Source organism: Peromyscus leucopus, chromosome 15 (assembly GCF_004664715.2).
Source record: "Peromyscus leucopus breed LL Stock chromosome 15, UCI_PerLeu_2.1, whole genome shotgun sequence".
NCBI lineage: Eukaryota > Metazoa > Chordata > Mammalia > Rodentia > Cricetidae > Peromyscus > Peromyscus leucopus.
Window position 1 is genome coordinate 69870004 of NC_051076.1, and position 20673 is coordinate 69890676.

The 20673-nt window shown below is 52.1% G+C and overlaps 1 protein-coding gene across 1 annotated transcript in view; it reads left to right on the plus strand.

Annotated features, from left to right (window-relative positions):
- Positions 1–20673, plus strand: part of Gli2 (GLI family zinc finger 2) — a 237589-nt gene that overhangs the window by 162620 nt on the left and 54296 nt on the right. The window contains exon 3 of the mRNA XM_028879813.2: positions 16783–16888. Within this exon, the coding sequence (XP_028735646.1) occupies positions 16830–16888 (59 nt within the window). The 5' untranslated portion in view covers positions 16783–16829. The remainder of the gene's footprint in view (positions 1–16782; positions 16889–20673) is intronic.

The window sequence follows — 20673 nt, forward strand, 5'->3', positions numbered from 1 at the left end:
GGGCCAGGCGTGGGGGACAGCCAAGCAAGGCATGGCTATTGTTAGGTTACATTGCTGGCTTTGTGTGAGTTCACCGACAGGTCCGGGGACTGCCAGAGATTGGCACAAGGCAAGTTCCTGTGGTTCAGAGAGGCTGTGGTGCCGGCAATTTACTCCTCTGAGCCGCATCTGTAAAATGGGAGTGGCGATAGAAACCAGGGGGCCCCAGGGGGCATGAAGGGACCAGCGTATACGGCTATCACGCGTTGGCAGAAGCACCTGAGATAGGTTCTGTCACTGCCATTTAATAGCTGCTCACTGAGAGGACACCCGTAGAGCGCCTGGCGGCTCGGGCAGGTACTACCGTGCACACTGCGTCCTTATCCATCCTCTGTCATGTTCTAGAGGACTGCCTCCATGAGGTGTGATGTAGATGACATTCCACAACCTTGTGTTCATACAGGGACCCTGTATGCCCGTGACTCATCTGCCCTGTGTCACGCTGCGGCCAGCAGAGCTGTGATAACGGGAGGTCTTTCTGTCACCTGCCATCCTCTGGGGCTGGGGCTATGTACTTGGCTTGGGTGGCGTGGAGTATGTGTACAGACAGGGCTGCCCGAGAGCGTTCAGAGCATGGAACCTGTGTGTAGACTGTGGTGGGAAGCGAGCGCTCCGCAGTGCCTGTAGCCAGCAGCCACAGGAGACACCTTGTGGAGCCCCTGCTGGGTCAAGGCTGATGTTCTCAGAGCCTGTGCTCTGCCCCCAAAGGCATGTGCCCTCTCCGGGCATCAGAAAGCAGAAAAGAAGCCAAGGGCTCCGGGTGGAGAACTGGAGCAGGGGGCCCTGTGGCCCGTCTAGGAGGTAGGAGAGGGCATCGTGTACCCTTCCTAGGAGGGATGGCTCCCTCGGGCACGGCTCCCGCTTCCACTAATAGGCCACACAGGCATCTGCTCTGAAACTGTGGTTTTGAGGAAATCAATGTTATGGGAACAGCTCCCAGCTCTGCTGGTATTTCTGCCTGGAGAAACTTGCGTGGGTGGCTTGGTTTGGGAATCATATTTTGCCCAGAAAGGAAGGGAGAAAAATCACCCGCCTGGCATGTATACGGCCAGTAGGTGGACCGAGGGAAGAGACACACGCAGGAGAGCCATTCTCCTGTGCCTGGAAAGCATGCCAGAGACCCACAGCAGCACTTCGGGTGTGTTCTTGTCTGTAGCTTATCCTAAAGAACTCAAGTTCTTAGCAGGGGGTCCCCCAAGCTGCCAGGAGCCATAGGTGGCCATGTGGTCATTGTCGTTCCTGATTAGGAATAAATACACCCTCTTCCTTTTGACTGGCTTGGGGAGGGCATGGTCTTACCCAAAATGCCCTCCCTAGGTAGTGTTCCCCAGGGGGTGACCTGTAAGGTCTTCCACATTCGTAGAGCCTGACGCACACTCCCTTCTGGGGCCTCTGCGGTCCGCCTCGTCCAAGTCCAGCTTTTGGCTCTGTTGGCCCCCATGGTTCTGTCCCTGGTCAGTCAGTTCCATCCCCACAGCCTGTCTTCCTGTCACTGAGGCAGCTGGCTCTAAAGAATTGCCCTGTGGGGAACTTGTGGGAAACACTGGGGATGTGGAAACTCAGAGGAGAACATCACAAACACTTCACTAGGGCAGGTCAGTGGCTAGCAGTCCACACTTCACCTGCAAACCTGTTTTACAAGAGGAGCATCCTCGCCCATCCTGGGCCACCAGCTGTGCCCAGAGCCTTGGCTACAGCTGGTCCCTCGCAAGCCTCAGTATGCATTCTTCCTTAATATTTTCCTTAGCAGGTGTTAATTACATGTAGTAATGAGTTAGTTCATTGTGACACTTTCATACATGCTCATAATGTATTTTGATCATGTTCGCTTTCCATTACCCTCCCTTGCCCATGCCCCCCCACTCCCGCCTCCCTTTCCTCTCCCCAATAGTCCCTCTTCTGTGTTCGTGGTTATTTTCTTTTCTTTTCAGTGGCTTTCATACTTTCATAGGGTTGCTTAAAGGAGTTTCATAGGGTTGCTTAAAGGAGCTCGGGTGAGGGGTTGTGTACAAAAGCGTGGACTACTTACCAGAGGCTTCAACACAAGAGAATGCCTATCCTTCCACCATCACCTATTTACTGCTATGGAGCCTCACGGGGGAGGGGCCTCACGGGCCTCTTCCCCTTCTTGTGATGTGTTCCTAAGAAGTTCCTGAGTCTGTGAGAGCTTTCTCTCGTGTGTGAGGGCCTACTGAGCGGTATGCTGAGCCCACTAGCCACATACAGGGCTGATGGCCCTGTTTCTCTGGGTTCCCACACTTTACCTCTGCAGTGGCTTCTGTTTCCCATGTTCTGTCCCCTGCTCCACTTCCCTGGGGGCCTGGTCACCTCTCCCAATGAGACTTGGTGCGTTCCAGAGGCTTAGAACACCCTCATGCTGTTGGAGTCGCCTAGTGGCCACCAGATCTGAGCTTGGCCACCTTGTCCGCACACTACAGCCTCTGCCCAGGACTTCTCACCCAAATCAAGGGCTGTGTGATGATTTATGCAAACGAGGGAGGGTGGGTGGTGAACAGAGTCACAGACATCCATCACCCCATTTCCCAGCACCAGGCATCCTTCATCAGGCCCTTAAAAGATAATACAGTTTTTGTTTAAGGCAATTACTTAATCTTGACAAACTCCTGTGTTAAGCAGGGCTATTAATGGGGCCCGCCATTAATCAGTGCAAACCCAGGTGGGTGCTTTCTCTGAACTGCCATCACTCTTGGGGACCCAAGGTGGGCCCTTTGCCATCCTCAGAGCCCTAATTACACAGACAGCATGCTAACCATGAGTATCCCACGTGGGCTGCAGGGGCACCCAGCCATGGGCAGGAAGGAGGCCCATTTTTAATGCCAGTCAGGAGGTTTTCTGAGCCAAGCAGGATGATCCATGGAGGTTATTAGTAGGCACCAGGACCACAGCTGGGGAAAACAGATAATGCCTCTCCTGAGGGCCCCTCCTGCACTGAGCATCCACTTTGTCGCCTACCTGGTGGCACACAGAAGCACTGCATGGAGCCCCCTTCTGTTCCTGGTTACAGTTATGTTGGGATGGCCAGGAAGGACGTGGAAATAACATGCCTGATGGGCATCATCAACTCCGACACCCCATAAAGGAGCTGGGTATCAGAGTGATCCCCTTCATCTCACACTGATGGCCCTGTCACACTGATACCTGGCCCAGGCTGTCAGAGGGGAGCCGCCCCACCCCCACCCCCACCCCCGCACCTGAGAACCAGTAGTGAGTGGAACAGAGACAGAGCTCCGAGCCTGGGTCTCCCCAGGGAGTTTCAGTTCTGTTTGGGTGATAATGTAACCTAACCAATAGCTGCTTAGGAAAGGCAGGTTTGTTTCGGCCTGCCCTTGCAGGTTACCTACAGTCTGTCATTGTGCAGAAGTCAAGGCTGGACCTTCAAGCAGCTGGTGCCATCGCAGCCAAGAGCAGAGGGGGATAAATGTACGCATGCTCACTCGCTCGCTCGCTTGTGCTAGGCGGGATCTGGTCACTCTTACACCGGTCAAACCTTCCGCCTAGAGCATGGTGCCGCCCGCAGGCCAGTAGGGTGTATCAAAGCTCGCCATCACCATGGTCACAGAAGAGATGCCCCTGCCTCATCCCACCTGCGAGGATGGATCGGAATCTCTGTGGGTGTGTGCAAGGCCTGGCTATGACACTAACTAGGCATGGCTAGGGTCAAGTCACCATGGTTCTCCATGCCTCAGTTTCTTCCTCTGTAAAATGGGGTGGGTGCTAGCAATTCCCGACTCGAGGGCTGTGGGGATCAACGTGTTAAGAACGGGACACACTCGGGAGAGTGCCGGCCGATGACACACAGTCATGCTGTCAGAAGCCCGCTCTGAGGGAGGTGAGGCTCTGGAGCCTGCACCAGCCCCCAGTCCCAGCGTGTGAGGAGTTTTTCCCTGGATGTTCAGGCCTGTTTATTTTATAGGAAGTCAGCTTCATCTGTTTTTAATTCACCCACTTAGCTCATCAAAATATTGTTTTGCAAGAGGCTTTTTGATGTCCAGGAAGCCTTTGCAATGGCTCCTCTTTATATAGTCCCATTCCAGGAAGAAGACTCCAGAAACTACTTTGCTTGATAGGTTGCTCATATGGCCATGTTTTCTTTTTAAAAAAAAAATTATACTTATTTATTTGTATGTGTCTGTGTGTATGTACACATGGGTTTGTGCGTGCCCCAGGTCACAGGTGGAGGTCAGAGGACAACTTGTGGAAGTCGGTACTCTCCCTCAACCTTGTGAGTTCTGGAGACGAAGCTCAGGTCATCAGGCTTGGCCACAAACCCCGCTACCCACTGAGCCATCTGGCCGTGTTTCCATATCTTCGTTTCTTCGTGCAAGAATGAATTCTTCACAGGGTTTGTGGAGCAGCTTCCAGGGTTGCCGGTGGACCTTCATCGTCCCTGCTGGTGGAAACCACCACTTCTGTCAGTGGTGGGAGGAGCGGGTGGGATAGAACCAGGGGGAAGCTTGGTGGGAACAGCACATACCAGATCATGGTGTGGTGCGCCAGGAGCCAGGCTCCTGGACACATTGCAGGGCGTGGCTGACGCATCTCCACAGCCCCGCTGCCCTCCCACTCCTGATCCCCTTCATGGCCACGCACTCTGGAGACCCTCTTGTTCATCAAAAGGCCTCAGGCGTCCATGCACCCACTGCCTCATCTGAGCACACCCCAGCTTGCCGGGAAGGCACTGGGCTGTGATCCAGGCCAGGATGGAGGCAGGCCGCACTGACCAGCACAGCTCTGACCTGGTCAAGAGGGTGGGGGTTCAGAAGGAGTGTCACAACATCACTCAGCAACCCTCCTCCGGGCCCTGAGAGACCTTGTGGGTTCAGTGAATGGAAAGATGGGAGCGAGGGAGGGAAGGCGCGGTTACTATAACAATAACCATTTGTTACGTTAACTCAGTGATGTAATAGAAGATGTGGAAAGCTAAGATTTAGACCGGGGATGGACTGAGGGCGATGATTCTCATTTCCGTGTTTTATGTGTCAGTGGGCTTAAGATTAGCATGGACTAGAGATCCCTCAGCGTTCGAGGACAATGATGATAACCACCTAGGCCTGAGCTGCTGGACATGGCAGCCACAAGCTGCGTGTGACTGTTGAGTATTGGTGATTTGTCCCAGTAAGCCGCACAGAAGGGAAGGAAGGGTACCAGATTTTGAAGACTTAGTCTAACAAAAAATACAAAATGTCTCATTAACAGTTTTTATTAACTGCTTCCATGCTGACATTTTAACTGTGTGTGTATGTGCATGCTTGTTCATAAGTGTGTGAGTACATGTATGTGCAAGCATGTGTGCACATCTGTCTGGAGGCCAGAAGACAACCTTGGTGTGGGTTCTCAGGAGCTGTCCACCTTCTGGGTGCTTTGTTGTTGTTGTTGTTGTTTTTGTTTTTTGGTTGGTTTTTGTTTTTTATTTTATTTATTTTTTGACAGTCTCTCATGACCTGGAACTCACTGATGAGCCTGGGTTGTCTGGGTGTTCAGCCAGTGAGCTCCAGGGGTCCGCATGGCTCCTCCTCACTGGGAGCTTAGCTTCTATTGCAAGCACCGTGGCTCATGGGACCTGATAGTGGAGTGGTACAGATGTCCTTTTGAAAGGACCAAATGCCCCCGAGACTGACCACCCAGCCTGGAAGCTACCAGAGGATGGGATGACAAGGAAGTCAGTCAGGGACAAGGGAGCCTGACATAGGATAGCAGGGTATTGGGACCACATCTTGACCAAGCTGGTTCACCCAGCTCCACCTCTACAGTGGGTGTAAGGAGCATGGGTACCAGTTTGCTGGCTGCTTTTCTCCAGGCCCATGAACTTGGCCTGAGTTTGTTTTGTCTCTCTCCCATTCTGTGTGTGTGTCTATTCTCTGTGTGTGAACTGTGCATGCCTGTGTTGCATGCATGTGTGTTTAAGTAAGAGGACAGCCTCTGGTGTCGTTCCTCAGGAGCTGTCTCCCTTTTGGTTTGGAAGACAGGGTCTTTCACCAGCCGGGTAGTGAGGTGAGCAGGTGAGGCTGGCGGACCAGAAGGTCTGCGGATCTGCCTGTCTTCGCCTCCTCAGCTGTACGATTCCAAGCACATCACTGCACCCCACTTTTCCCACGCGGGTTCTCCTAGGGGATCAAACTCAAGTCCTTGAGCCCTTTGGCAGCTGAGCTGACCCTACCCCTAGATTCATGCTTTTTGAGAGTCCCTAGAACTACAATCCTCTGTGCTTCAAATCCGTTGTTTGTTTGGGAGGCCATCACACAACTTTCTAGAAAACAGATTCTGTGGCCTAGACAATTGCCCACCTTATTCAGGCTTGACCTTCCTAATGCCTCTCCTGACCTTAAGATTCCCTAACCTGGGGCTGGGGAGACGGCTCAGTTGGCAAAGTGCTTGCCATAAAAGCATGAGGACCTGAGTTTGGTGCCTGGTGTCCACTGAGAAAACGCGAGGCCTGGTGATGTGCGCTTGTAACCTCGTTGCTGGCGAGGTGGAAACAGGCAGCTGCCGGAACTCACCAGCCAGGCTGCCGGGACTCACTCCCTGGCCAGCCTGCCGGGACTCGCCGGCCAGCCTGCCGGGACTCATTCACCGGCCAGCCTGCCGGGACTCGCCGGCCAGCCTGTCCAGGGCCCAGTGAGATGCTCTGCTTCAAAAGCAAAGTGAGAGAAAGAAAGTAGCAAGGAAGGAAAGGAGGAAGGAAAAGGAAAACAGGAAAAGAGAGGAGAAGAAAGGAGAGAAGGTAGATGGTGTCTAAGTGATACCAGAGATGGTCCACTGGCCTACACACACACACACACACATACACACACACACACATACACATATACATACACACACATACACATATACACACACACATACACACACATACACACATACACACACACATACACATATACACATATACACACACACACATACACACATACACATACACACATACACACACACACATACACACATACACATATACACATATACACACACACACATACACACATACACATACACACATACACACACACATATACACATACACATATACACATATACACACACATACATACACACATACACATATACACACACACATACACACACAAATACACACACATATACACAGATATACACACACATACATACACACACATATACACACACACATACACACACAAATACACACACATACACACATGTACACACATACATACACACAGATACACACACACACACACACATACACACACACACACACGAACGAGCACACACGAAGTCCCTAACCCGGGACCCACCGGTCAACTAGAAGTGGTGAGCAGCCCCTGCTGCTCCCCATGACAGATGTGGGGGTTTCCTTGGGGTCCCGTGAGGCTCCCCTCTGTGTCCCAGCCCCTGCTGAAGAGGATGGAGCTCAGCAGAGCTGGCAGTAGAGACGGACACACTGGTGCTTCTGTGGGCTTGTGTGTTGTGTGTCCCTCTGGCCTCTGGCCTGCCGCTATCCTCATTTCACAGATAGGGAAACTGAGGCACGGGATGATTCACCGAGGTGACAGCTTCAGCACTACCCATCATGACCCAAGCCTCTGAGCTGGCCGGCAGTCTGCTCCTGTGGCCTGTCCCATGTCATCTCAGGCACACCATTTAAAGGGACAGATCGCATGGTCCGCTTCCCCCAAGGCTTCCGACGGCATGTCGGAGACGTCACATTTTCTGGAGCACTCCCGGGAGTGTGCTTGTCTCTTCCCTCTCACCTTCCTAGCTCAACCCCAGGATGCTGTCCACATGCAGTGGCTCATGCTGGCCCCAGCCTGTCCCATGCGTCAGTAATGCCTTGGCCAGGGTAGGCTCTGTTCAGCAGAAGGTCTAGCCACTCACTCAGCCTGCTGGACAACGGGTAGCTTGTGCTGTTTGAATGTCCGGCCTCATTCTAACACCCTCCCCCAAGGGAGACTGAAACACTTTTTAATCACACGCTGTGAAGTAGCCACTCAGGACATCATTATTCTTATTAAAAGCATCCTGTGAGGCAGTGGCTCCCAGCAGGGGCCTCCGAAAGCAGCTTGTCCTGTGGTTGGTTGCTGGGAATACGTGCCATTTGTGAAAGGCTCTGAAGACAGGCATGCTGGGTCTCGAGGACTGAGGTGTCCTTGCTTCCAAAGTGTTTTAGTGCCAGCCGTTCTGAGGCATGGGCCTTGAGAGCCCTTGGCCCCCTGAGTCCACCTGACTGATGGGCTAGCCTTGGAGGCTTGTCCACGCTTCAGTGTGAACAGAGGATGAGCCCAGCTCAGTGAGGGCTCCCCAGCTCACTGGGGGCTCCCCAGCTCAGTGAGGGCTCCCCAGCTCTGGCCCACTCCTCTCTACAGCATTGAAAAGTCTAGGTGACCTAGAGGCTATGTCCCTCATGACGCCAAGGCCACTTGTTTAGGCATTCTATAAATCAGGACTACCCGTACATTCCCTTGTTGTTTTTACCGTGTACTCATTGGCCACAGGCGCTAGGGAAGCACTTTGGGAGTAACCAGCCTGAGCTTTCTGGGGACTGGTGTCTGGGGAACTGATGAGCAGCCAGGAGGGATCCATCTGCCAGAACCCCTTTCTGCAAAGCTATGGGTCCCGTCCTTTGTGCCTTGTTTTGCTTTGGGTCTTTTGTTTTTGTTTTTTTGTTAAGACAGTGTCTCATTGACCTGGAATTGGTTGATTCAGCTAGGCCGGCTGGCCACGGAGCCCCAGAAATCTGTCTGTCTCTCCCTGCCCTCCACTGGGATTCCAGGCATGGAATGCCACACCCAGCTTTTCTTTTGCCTGGAGGTAGAACTCAGACTCAGCTCCCCATGCTGAGCCGTCTTCCCAGGCCCTTCACCAACTTCCTTTGTCACAGACTTCAGTGTCCCTTGCTGCTCCTGTCCTTACATTAGGAGGAAAATGACCCAATGAACCGTCTGGACAGGAGTGAGAATTCCTTCCATTGTCTTGCCAGGCTTGTTCACTTTGAAGGAAAGCACTGAAATAATTGCCCTGGATTTTACTTAAGACACAAGGAATATCTCTTTTTCTGATATGTCTGTGCTTATGTATTTGCACACACACACACATGCACCGGTAGCTGGAAGCTTTCCTATGTCCCTCCTGGCCCACAATCAGGACAAATCTCTCTCACCCACCAGTCCTGCAGCCGCTCAGACCCAAATAAACATACACAGGTTAATATTATTTTTAAACTATGGCTATGGCAGTCTCCTTGTTACCTAGTTCTTATATCTTAAATTAACCCATTTCTATAAATCTATACTTTGCCACATGGCTTACCAGTATTTTTACATATTCCTTCTTCTGGCAGCAGCTGACAGTGTCTCCCCTGCTCTGTCCTCTTCCTCTCTCTCTCTCTCTTTAGAATGTCCCACCTAACCTTATTCTGCCTCACCATTGGCCAAACAGCTTTATTTACCAACCAACCAGAGCAACACATTTTCACAGCATACAGAATGACATCACCCATCACACACCTGTGTGTATGTTCCTACAGGCCAGAGGACAACCTCAAATGTCACCCTCAGGAACACTGTCCACCTCCTTTGAGACAAGGTCTCTCATTAGTCTGGAGCTCACCAATTAGCCTCGACTGGCTGGCTAATGACTCCCAGTGTCTACCTGTCCTCATCTCCCCAGCACTGGAAAGACAAGTGCTCGCCACTGCCTGGGTTCTGGGAGTGAAATTTGTGTCCTCACTCATACAAGGCAAGTGTTTTCCCAGCTGAGCTGGGAACAGGGGAAGTTCTAAGCTGAAGGAACATGCTTCATTATTCACTAATCAGAAAAGTCCAAACAGACTCTTCTAAACTGAGAGAGAAAATGGAAGTCCTTCCCAGAAGGGACTGTGGAATCCCTTCATTTCAGGTCAGAGCTGGCTCCAGCTTCAGGGTGCCCACAACAGAGTGGTCATCCCCAAAGTGCATGATGGGTGAGCATCAGTAGTGTCCTCCACAGAGGTGCAGCATCCTGGCCTGAAGGCTCTGGAGGTATACCATTGTTCTAGTGACTATGGAGTGTGGCAGGGAACGGGAGATCTGGTCTCCTGACATGGGGTTCCCTGGAGGCTCCAGAGAGCTAGCCACTTCTCCAAAAGAGCTTCTCCCTCTTGGATGCTCCCAAGACACACACATACACACACACACACACACACACACACACACACACACACACACACACACACTATGGGCTCCCAGCATCAGCACCACTCATTCTTGGATGTTTTGGTCCCCCAGCGACAACCTAAGGGCAGAAGACCCAGAAGCAAGGCCCCCACACTTGCTTTCTTGATCCTTGGTCACGGAGGCCAGCACAACACTGGCCGCTCAGCTTCAGCCAGCTGCCCTTCCTTGGCCTGGTTGCCCTGCAGGCTACATTTATAAGTACTTGAGCCTTACCACAACATAGACCTGTCCTATTACTTATTTTTCTTGTTGCTGGGGCAAAATACCCAACAATGCAACTCGAGGAAAAGGATTTAAGTACATTCTCTAGGAAAGGGCCTGGATCACAGCTCATTGTGGTGGGAAGGCACAGGAGCAGGAATATGAACGTCTGGTCCATCACGGTGGGAAGGCTCGGGAGCGGACATAGACGTCTGGTCCATCACGATGGGAAGGCACAGGAGCGGATGTAGGCGTCTGGTCACTTTGCATCTGCCCTTGGGAAGCAGAAAGAGATGAATTCTGTCGCTCGACTTGCTTTCTCCATTTTGTTCAGTTCAGAACCGTAGCCCATCTGCAGTGATTTGAATGAGATCTCCACCCCCCATGGTTTGTGCCTTTGAGTACTTGGTCCCCAGTTGGTGATGTGGTACAGTTTGGGAGTTGGGGAAGTTGTGGCCTTCTTAAGAGACTATGTCACTGGACGTGGGCTTTGAGAGTTTAAAGATTCGCACCATTTTGAGTTTTCTCTCTCTGCTTTGTGTTTTCTGTTTAAAATGTGGACTCTCAGCTTCTGTTCCAACTGCTGTGTGTACCACTTGGCTTCCATGTCTCCCAACAGACAGCCCTCTGGAACTGTAAACCAAATAAATCCTTCCGTCTAGACATGGCATTGCTCATGGTGTTTATTAAAGCAGCAGAAAAGAAACTAATACTTTCCCACACTCAGGGCAGGTCTTCCCTGCTCAGACAAACCTTTCTGGAAACAGCGTTGTAGCTCCACCCAGGAGTTTATCCATGGTGACTCTACATCACATTGACAAAGAAGAGCCATCAGAGCATCACCTTTGTTGTGCACAAGCTCTTGTCAGTACCCAGGCAACAGGGCTTCTCAAAGAAACTCGCTTCTCTGGTCCCAGCACACAGGACACGTGTCCTCCGAGCTAATTCCATCTTGTCGTCGTAACTGAAGAGGCAGAAAGCTCTGGAGACCCCCTATTCTCTGGCAATGGACAGCCTGGAAGGCTGAGGCGACTTCAGTCTAGTTAGTGCACAGTGCACTGTCTGTGGGTCGTGACCACTGGGAAGTCTCTTGTCCCCCTCTCTGGGCAGCGTCTACATGCCACATGTGACTTATCTCAGAACCTTCTAGCGGCTGACACGATTTCCAGTCATGTTGTCATGACCCAGGTGTTCTGAGTTCTTCCTGTGAGGACCCCACTTCCTTCCCCACTGTGGTTGTCACGAGGCCTTAACTTGAGCTCAGCTTCCAGAGAAGGACCCTCTGCCTCCTTCCAACGTCTTCCCTGCACACAGCAAGGCCATTACCTGAGGACCCTGTCACACAAATGTCTCCTCACCAGACCCTACCAGCCAAGGAGCATTTGGTGTTGGAGTTCGTATACAAAAAGTCTGGACTTTTAGTGACAGTCGCCTCCGCTCCACCCCCTCAAGGTCTTTCTGTGCAAGATCAAAAACAAATGTGCAAAATGTGCATTTTTCCGGGGGACAGGGCGTGGCCACTGAACACTCCCCGCTTTGAGCTCCTTCCTCAGAAACTTGAAAAGAGAGACATTTCTTTGAAATGGCATATGGGGGGGGGGTGTGCCTGTGTGTTTGCACGCATGCGTGTGCATGTGTCTCCTTTCTGCTGGAAGGACATGATTTAATTTAGATTTCTTTTTTTTTTTCTTAAAAAAAAAAACAAAAAAAACACAATGAAAACATTGTGTGGAATGATCAGATTCAATATGCCAGCTGAAGACGGCTTTTTCTTTTTTCTTTCTTTCTTTTTTTTTTGGGGGGGGGTATGTGGATCTAAGTGTGTGTGAATATATATCGGTGAAGAGGTGTATGTATGTCTAGCGCATGTGTATGTGTGTGCAGGTGCACATACGTTTGCAAAACCCAGAGCAGGACATCCGTGTCTTCCTCTCTCACTCTCCACCTTACTCCTTTGGACAGGGTTTCCCACTGAACCTGGAGCTAGGGTGACAACTAGTGAGCGCTAGTAGCTTTCGCCCCTGTTCCCTCCAGCACTGGATTGCAAGTGTCCATGCCCAGCTCTTTACACAGGCGCCAGGAATTGGAACTCCGGTCAGTCCTCATGCTTGCTTACCTGATAAGTCGTCTCCCCAGCCCAAAGGCAGCTCCTTTTTTCTTCATTTCTCTTTGTGTTCCTTGGCTGCTGCTTGCAGCCTCTGGTGGGGCGTGGGGGGTGGGAGGGCGATACTGCAAAACTTCCTCATTTATTGGGCAAGCATTTATTTCTGGAGCATTTCCATCAGGAGCATGAGGGGATGACCCACACTGAGCTGAAATGTCCAAGACTTCAGGTGAACTGATGCCAATCTTCATCCCTTCACTTATCAGCATGAAAAGTTGCTCTCCAAAGACTGCATGGCGGCTGCGGGGTGGGGGGTGGGGGATGGGGGGGAACCTCTGAGTGGAAACCTGAGTTTGAACCAATGTGTGCTGTCCTGTTATAGCAGGGCTCCAGTGACCCCTGGACCAGTGAACTATGTGTGGTGACACAGAAGGCCATAGACACGAGCCAGTGTCTGTCCACAGAAGCTCTGTCTGTCCTGCTCACAGCCACCCACCACCCCTAGCCTTTCTTTATGTTGCTTTGCAAAGGCACTTTCCTGGGCAGGGGATGTCGCTGGGCACTCGAGTGCTTGCCAGGCGTGTGTGTGAGGCCCTGGCTTCCATCTCCGGCACTGAGACGAAAAGAAGACAGATGCCTGTACATTTAGAAAGGTGGCCTCCGCATCTGCTGGGCCCTGGGATGTAGACAGCTCTGTAGGCAGGCCACTGCTAGCTCTCCCCAGCCGCCACCCCCACCCCCACCCCGGGAGTTGCCGAAAGGGAGCAGCCAGTGCCTTCGCTGCAGCCAGTAGGTTCCTTGTTTGATTACGGACTTTGAAGGTTTCAGCTATCAGTGTGTATTACCGGTCAATAGCAGCTGTCACATGCTGGCTAAATGCGCAGACTCTGCCTAAGCATGTCCTCACACACCTGTGGAAGCCAAGGGCAGTCTCAGCCATTGTTCTCGGTTGCGGCCCATTTTATTTGACACAGGATGTCTCACTGGCCTCGAACTTGCCAAGGAGGCGAGGTGGCGGACTAGTAGCCCCGGGGATCCGCCTGTCTCTGCCTCCCCAGCTCTGGGATGACAAGGGTGCACCACCACTCCCAGCCTTTCCTGTTCTAATGTGTGTGAGTGTTTCACACTGCCTGCATGTATGTCTGTGCACTGTGTGCATGCTTCGTGCCTGCAGAGACCGGAAGAGGGGGGTTGATCCCCTGAAAGTGGAGTTACAGATGGTTGTGAGCAGTCACGTGGGTGCTGGGAACCAAACCCAGGTCCTCTGCAAGAAAAGCCACTGCTCTTAACCACTGAGCCTCCTTGTAAGCATCCCCCAACCCCAGCTTAAAAAAACAAAACAAAGCAAAAACATGCACTCTGGGAGGCGGAACTCAGGCTTCACAGGCTGAGCCATCTGCACTTTCCCTTTGGTCCTTAGAGCATCCGCACATAGTCATTGGTCTGACCTCCAGACAGGCAGGTGGAGACTGCGTGTGGAAACTCACCCAAGTCCCCAGAACTGGCAGGATTCTGGTTCCCAGAGGTCACCAGCCTCCAAAGTGCCTGGCCATTCCATCACAGTTTAGAGTCACAGCCATATGCCTATGCTTGCCTGTCCAGAGGTGGGGAACTCAGGAAAGGGTGGCCATCTGCTTCTTCACAGCTTAAGAGACCAGAGTCAGGCTGGCTCCGGTGCCTGCCTGTTGTCCACCGCTGGCTCCTCCCTGAGCCTGGCTTGCCGGAGCGATGTGGTTTCTGTTTGCCTAGTCCCTAGTGGAGAGCACCCCAAGTGTGGGACAGTGAAGAGAAAAGTTAAAATTTCAGGAGAGGCCTGGAAAGATGGCTCAGTGGTTAATACACTTCCTTCTCTCTCAGAGGGCCTGAGTCCAGGTCTCAGTACCTGTATCAGATGGCCTGTGTGTGGCTCTAGCTCTGGGAGATCTAACGTCCACTTCTGGCCTCTATGGGAAGCATATACATGCAGCTTACATTCACACACACACACACAATTAGTAATTTTTGTTTTAATTCAAGGGAAACGTTTCCTCTCGTCTAGAATTCTTCACATTAAAGCCAGTTGGGTAGCTCATGCTGTAATTTTAAGATTATAAATCTTAAAATAATAAATTCTATAATTTGTAAGATTGTCAATGCTCAGAAGGTTGACAATCTTCAGAGGGAGGATTGTCATGCATTCAAGGCCAGCTTAGACTGCAGCGTGAGACTCTGTCTCCCACTTCCCCAGAAACTGATAGCATTAAATCCAAATGTCTACCACCAGTTTAACAGACAAACAAAATGTGGTATATCCATACAATGGAATAGCATTCAGCCTTAACGGGGGAGAAATTACAGCCCATTCTACACTTTGACGAATCCCATGGACATATGCGGAGTGGATCAAGCCAGACACAAAAGGGCCAGTGCTGTCCTGACAAAAGTGTTACCGTTTTCCCAAAGACTGACTGCAGGACCACTGTTGTCGGGGACAGGGACCAGTGGACTGTTAGTGTTCACTGGGGACGGTTCCCTTTAACATGTTGGAAAGTTCCGTAGGCAGAGGTGGTGAGAGCCGCACAGTGTGAGCGTGATGCCTCTCGACTATCTCCTTACAATGTTGAAAACAGTAGATGTTTGTGAGCATGTTCACGTATGTGAGGTGCGTGTGTTGTATGGGTGCATGTTCACATATGCACATGCATGTGGAGGCCAGAGACTAGTCTCTGTTCATTCCTGGGGTGCCATCCATCTTGTTTTTTGAGACACAGTCTCTCACTAGGACCCGGGACCCGACACGAGGGCTGGGCTGTCTGGCCCAAAAGCCTCAGGGATCCTCCTGTCTCCTTCTCCTCGGAGCTGGGTTTACGAGTGTGCACCACCTCGCCCGGCTTTTCATGTGGGTTCCGGCTTTGAATTTGGGTCCACTAAGGTATCACCCCACTCTCCACTCTTAAGGTTAATTATCAACCCATGCACGCTGGCGGGAGCCTCCAGAACTGAAAACACCAACACGTGTGTGTCAGCTTGGAGCTGAGTCAGCCCCTGTCTGCACTTGGCCTGTGCTCAACAAATCATCGTGATAATTGCAGGATGCTCTTTGCTTATTGAAAGAAAATGCCTGGGTGCCCCAGAGGCACACATAATTATAGGCTTTAGGAAAACAGGGCCTTTTAACAAGTAGGCTGGGAAAGGCTAAGGACTGGAGCATTCCTCATTCCTCTGTGGACGATTCCCCCTCAGTCAGAAGGCCACTGGCTCAGGCAAGCGGGGCTGGGTGACTGCGCATCGCCCACATCATCAGGGCTGCTGACAGAGCGGTGGGTCTCGACAGACGCACTGAAATAAGACTAGTCTTCGTAAACTGATTCTGTTACTAGTGTAAACACTAGAAAATTCTCCCCTATGATAGTGTGATAAAAAGAGTTAAATTTACCATTGTTTGGGGCACAGCAATAGCAAAGAACTTCCTGTGCAAGAATGATAACGTAATCCCCACACGCGTGCCAGAAGCCTGGCCCGGTGACATGTGCTTGCTAGCCCAGCACCGGGGAGGCAGGGGCAGGTGGATCCTTGGGACTCACTAGCCAGCCAGCCTAGCTGAATCAGCGAGCCCAAGTCCTGGTGAGAGACCTTGTCTTATAAAACAGTGTGGATAGCACCAAAGACAACACTTGAAGTCATCCTCTGGTCTCCACATGCATGTAAACACATGTGTGTGCATGCACGCGCACACGCACATGCGCACACATGTGCACACACGCCAAGAGCAGAGAGTTAGCTATCTAAGCCGAGGCCCCCAAGCCAGGCCTGGCCTCACTGCACAGATGGTTCTAGGTAAATACATGCAGCCCGTGCACACAGTGGATCTGAGGCCGGTACCTGACTGAAGCCACACGCAGCCGAGCCGGGGTGGGCAGAAGCTGGCAGGAGTCGGAGCCTGTCAGCGCTGTCAGCCCTGATTTGCGGCCAGGCTGGGTTCCCCAAGTTCAAAGAGCGCTGAGCTGCTTGTCTTTGTCAAGAGCGCGGCTGGGGATCTTTTATGTGGAAGATGTAGGATTCTCAGGCTGGCTTTGATTATTTATTCATCCCCCTTCGTGGCTGCGTGATAGTGCAGCCATGGCGGAGTCCCTTGTCCTGACCACTCTGGCTCAGGAATTCATGGAGCTTAAAGCCTTTTGAAAATTGTTTTTCCAGGGAGGGGGAAAGTTTTTGAAGTCTTCTCTCTCTCTCCCTCCCTCTCCACAGTTCCTCAGCAGCTCCTGCCGCCTTTCCACGCGCCTTTGCCGATTGACATGCGGCACCAAGAGGGACGGTACCATTACGATCCTCACTCAGTCCACGGTGTACACGGGTAAGTGCTGGCTTCCATCTGCTGCTCCTGGGGTGCAGCCACCCGCCTCCGTCCTTGAGGTCACCAAAGTGCCGTGACTGTGCGCCCGTGAGCAGGTGATGCGCGCCTACGAGCCACCTCCTGGTTTCTTCTGAGTGGCAAGCTTGTGTCACGTGCCATCACCGTGGCCTCTGGCTCTAGGCTGCCTGGTTGGTCCCTACATGATTGGAGCCACGTCACCCATACGGTACCCCGCACCCAAGTCAGGAACGTAACCTTACATGTAGACTGCCCTGGCGTTGTGGGTTGGAGTCCCCCTTGCTAACTCAGGTGTCCTGGGGCATTGTGTGTTCCCTACTCTTTAAAACAAGCTCAGAGTGATGCCTCGGGGTCTCTTCCTGCCTCCCACCGAGAGGCCCCCCAGGAGAAAGGCAACACCTTGGTGTGACTGGGCATTTCCACCCAGGACCCCCGGGACCCCTGGCCCCTGGCTGACGTTCATTCTCTTGGCGTTTGGTCCTTTCTCAGTCCCTCCACCTCCTACACCACCGTTCTCCTCCCAGAGGAGAGACCCAGTTCCTTCTCACACTCAGTGACAAGGCGCCTGAGCAACATGAAGAGAGAAAGTGTAGTTTGGTCCATGTTTTGAAGATACATCCACCATGGTGCAGAAGTCGAGGCATCTGCTCACATGACATCCACATTCAGGAAGCGGGGAGACGTGAATTCCAGGGCTCGGTGGGCTTTCTCCTTTTTTTTTTTTCAGTGTGGGACCCCAGCCCATGTAATAGTGCCACCCACAGTTAGGTTGGGTCTTCCCCCAAATAACCTAATCTGGGAAGTCCTTACAGGTGTGTGCATGTCTCCTGTGTGGTTCTCGATGCCAAGTTGATCGTCAACATTAATCATCACGGAGGTCTAGTCTAGGCGTTGGCCATTTCCCTGCACTCAGCCTCTCCACAGCCCCCCATGCTTGGAAAGTGAGTCCCTATGCCTGTCCTCATCCCCTCCCACTCTCCTCTGGCCATTTGCCCACAACAAGTTGCTGTCTGGGGTGCTGGTTCACAATCTCTGTCACCTGTCTTTATGACAGGCTCCTGTTGCCTACCCACCCTCTAGAACCTCCTCAGCTTCAGAGCCACCTCCTGAGGAGAACCCGATGCCCCCACTCTGAATGGGGCCCTGCTCGGGATTCCAGCACCATTGCCAGAGCAGACTAAGCTGTCCTCACACATGCTCCACATAGCCCCTGAGCCTCCCTCGGGGCTGTGCCTACAAGGACAGGTGCGTGGTAGGTACACAGAGTGCTGAGTAGGAAGTCCCTGCTGGCGCCCCACCTGTGAGACTGCCATCTCCCACTAGAGTAAAATCGGTCGGCATGGCTGTGTGCTCAGATGGTCAAAGCATTGTGGCTTTGCCGCATCCCAGCCAGCCGCAACCCCCCCACACACACATACCCAGTGATACCGGTGTCAGGACACCTACCGCCTACTAGACAGCCAACCCGACTTTGGTTTCCTTTTCAAACAAATTATACGTCTAATGTCGCGTTGTGACGAGATGGCTCAGTGAGCGGAAGGGATTGCGGTGCAAGCCTGGCGACCCGGGTTCAACCCCAGAACCCACGTAAAGGCAGAAGGAGAAAACCAGCTCCCCAAGGGTCCTCCACCCTCCACGTGTGTGCCATGGCAGGCACGCACCCATATACATAGATAACGCACCATACTCCATGACCAGCAAATAAGCATTAAGTTTTCATGCTTGGAGTAAATTCAAGCTTGCAAAAGTTGTAAAAATTAGACAAGATAAACCACAGGCTCTTCAGACATTAACATCCTATGTCATCCAGTACCAATACGGTGAACTAACACACACACCTGATACAAATATGGAGAGTTTTCCCTTAAGTCTGTGTTTCTTTGTTCATGATCCAGTACAGAATCTCACACTGAGTAAACGACTTTGTGTGTGTGTGTGTGCGCGTGCATGCGTGAGCACACTCACGCACGCACGCGCACACAAGCGGAGGCCAGAGGAGGACATCAGATGCTCTTTGCTGCCACAGTCCTTACTCCCTAGAGACAGGGTTTCTCCCTGAACCTAAAGCTATGTTGGCAGCCAGCAATCCTCAGTATCCTCTTGTCTCTGCCCCCCGCCCCAGCACTGACTTACAGATCCACGGCCATGCCCAGTTTTCTAAGTGGGTGCTGGGGATTAGAACACGGTCCACATCTTATTCAGAAAGTGCTCCTAGCCACTGAGCCATCTCCCTATCCCCTTAGCCGTGGAAATTACCCTGTTGCTCACTGGCTTCCATGAGCTTTGCAGCAGACTGAACACATGAGGGGTGTGTGCTCATTTCCTGTGGCTATAACAAATGACCACCTCAGCAGCTTAACACAACCCAAATGTATTCTCATACAGTTCTGGAGGGAACACGTGCCTTTGTCTTCCACCCTTTCTGGAAGCCTGCGATCCCAACCTCACACCATACCACCTTTCCCCTGCACCCGCCCTCACATGGCTCTTATCTACTGCTACAGTTTTCTTTCTGGATTTCTTTTTCATCAGAGACACTTGCTGTTGCTTTTAGAGATGATCCAGCTGGGTCCAGGATCATCTCTACATCCTGGCATCCTTCCCCAAGTCACAACTTTGATGCAGATGACATTGACGGGCTCCATAAATTAATATGCATGCCTTCTTCTTAGGGGCTAGTGCTTCATCATATGATATCACCAAGCCCTGGTGCAGAGGCTGGGAGGTAGCCCATGCACTTCTGTGGGGTTTAGGAGACTGGACTCTGGGACATAGCCCAGGAGGATCTCTCCTATCAACCCCACTGCCAGGAGGCAGTATAGAGTTCTTGGACCTGTGACCTGCCAGGGCAGGCCTCAGACGCTCCTTGATAACCTCAGGATAGCTGGTTTCCACCAAGAAGGCTTAGAAGGGGCTGGCCTCAGGCTCTGGAAGGCACACCTCCTCGTTCTCCTACTCCCTAGGTCCCAGGTGAGAACTAGACAAAGCCTGTAAGAAAAATGATCCCATACTTCGGGTTTCTGTGATTAATGTGGTCCGAGCCTGGCGGAGTCCCCAATCCATCAAGCTTGTGCTGGAGCCTGCTTGCTACCACCAATATGTCTAATTACACAAGCCGCACACTGCAAACGAGGTACCATGTCATCTCCTCTCAGCAGAGGCTCAGCCCCGGCCTGCCTCTTGGAGTCCCAAGGCCTTAGCTTGCTGCTGGGTACACGTGCTGCTCTGCTCGGCCTGCTCTTGCCCCACACTGCTTGAACACTCAGACCCCTGCGTGTGGCTCTTAGGACCCTGATAACTCCCAGGAGTGGAGGATCCCAATGCGCAGGCTCTGAGTCTAGTGATCCCCGGCATTCCATATGCCCATAGGACGGCCTCAGTCATACTCAGGGACTTTCTGTCATCTCAGCTCTGCCAGGCTGCCTGCCAGTGAGGAAGAGGTGGTCCACGCGAACCCACCAGCCTCATTTTTCTCATTTGTGAAGTGAGCGTATCTACTGAATGTTAGGTTTCGGACTAGAGGCTGACGAAGCCCTGCTGACCTACAGTTGTCTCCTCTCACAGCTGCTGTGAAGGAAATGGCAACCCCCCACCAAGAGTCTGTCTGCAGATCTGCAAGCCCATCCCTTATAGACTCCCCCAAGTGCTACGATTCCAGGAAATGGCAGGTGCCGTTCTCAGATCCCCAAGGAAGTTCACAGGCCTCAGGTAGCCAGACTCTGGGACATCAGAGGGCTGTGGGAACAGTGGGTACACTTCAGCTAGAT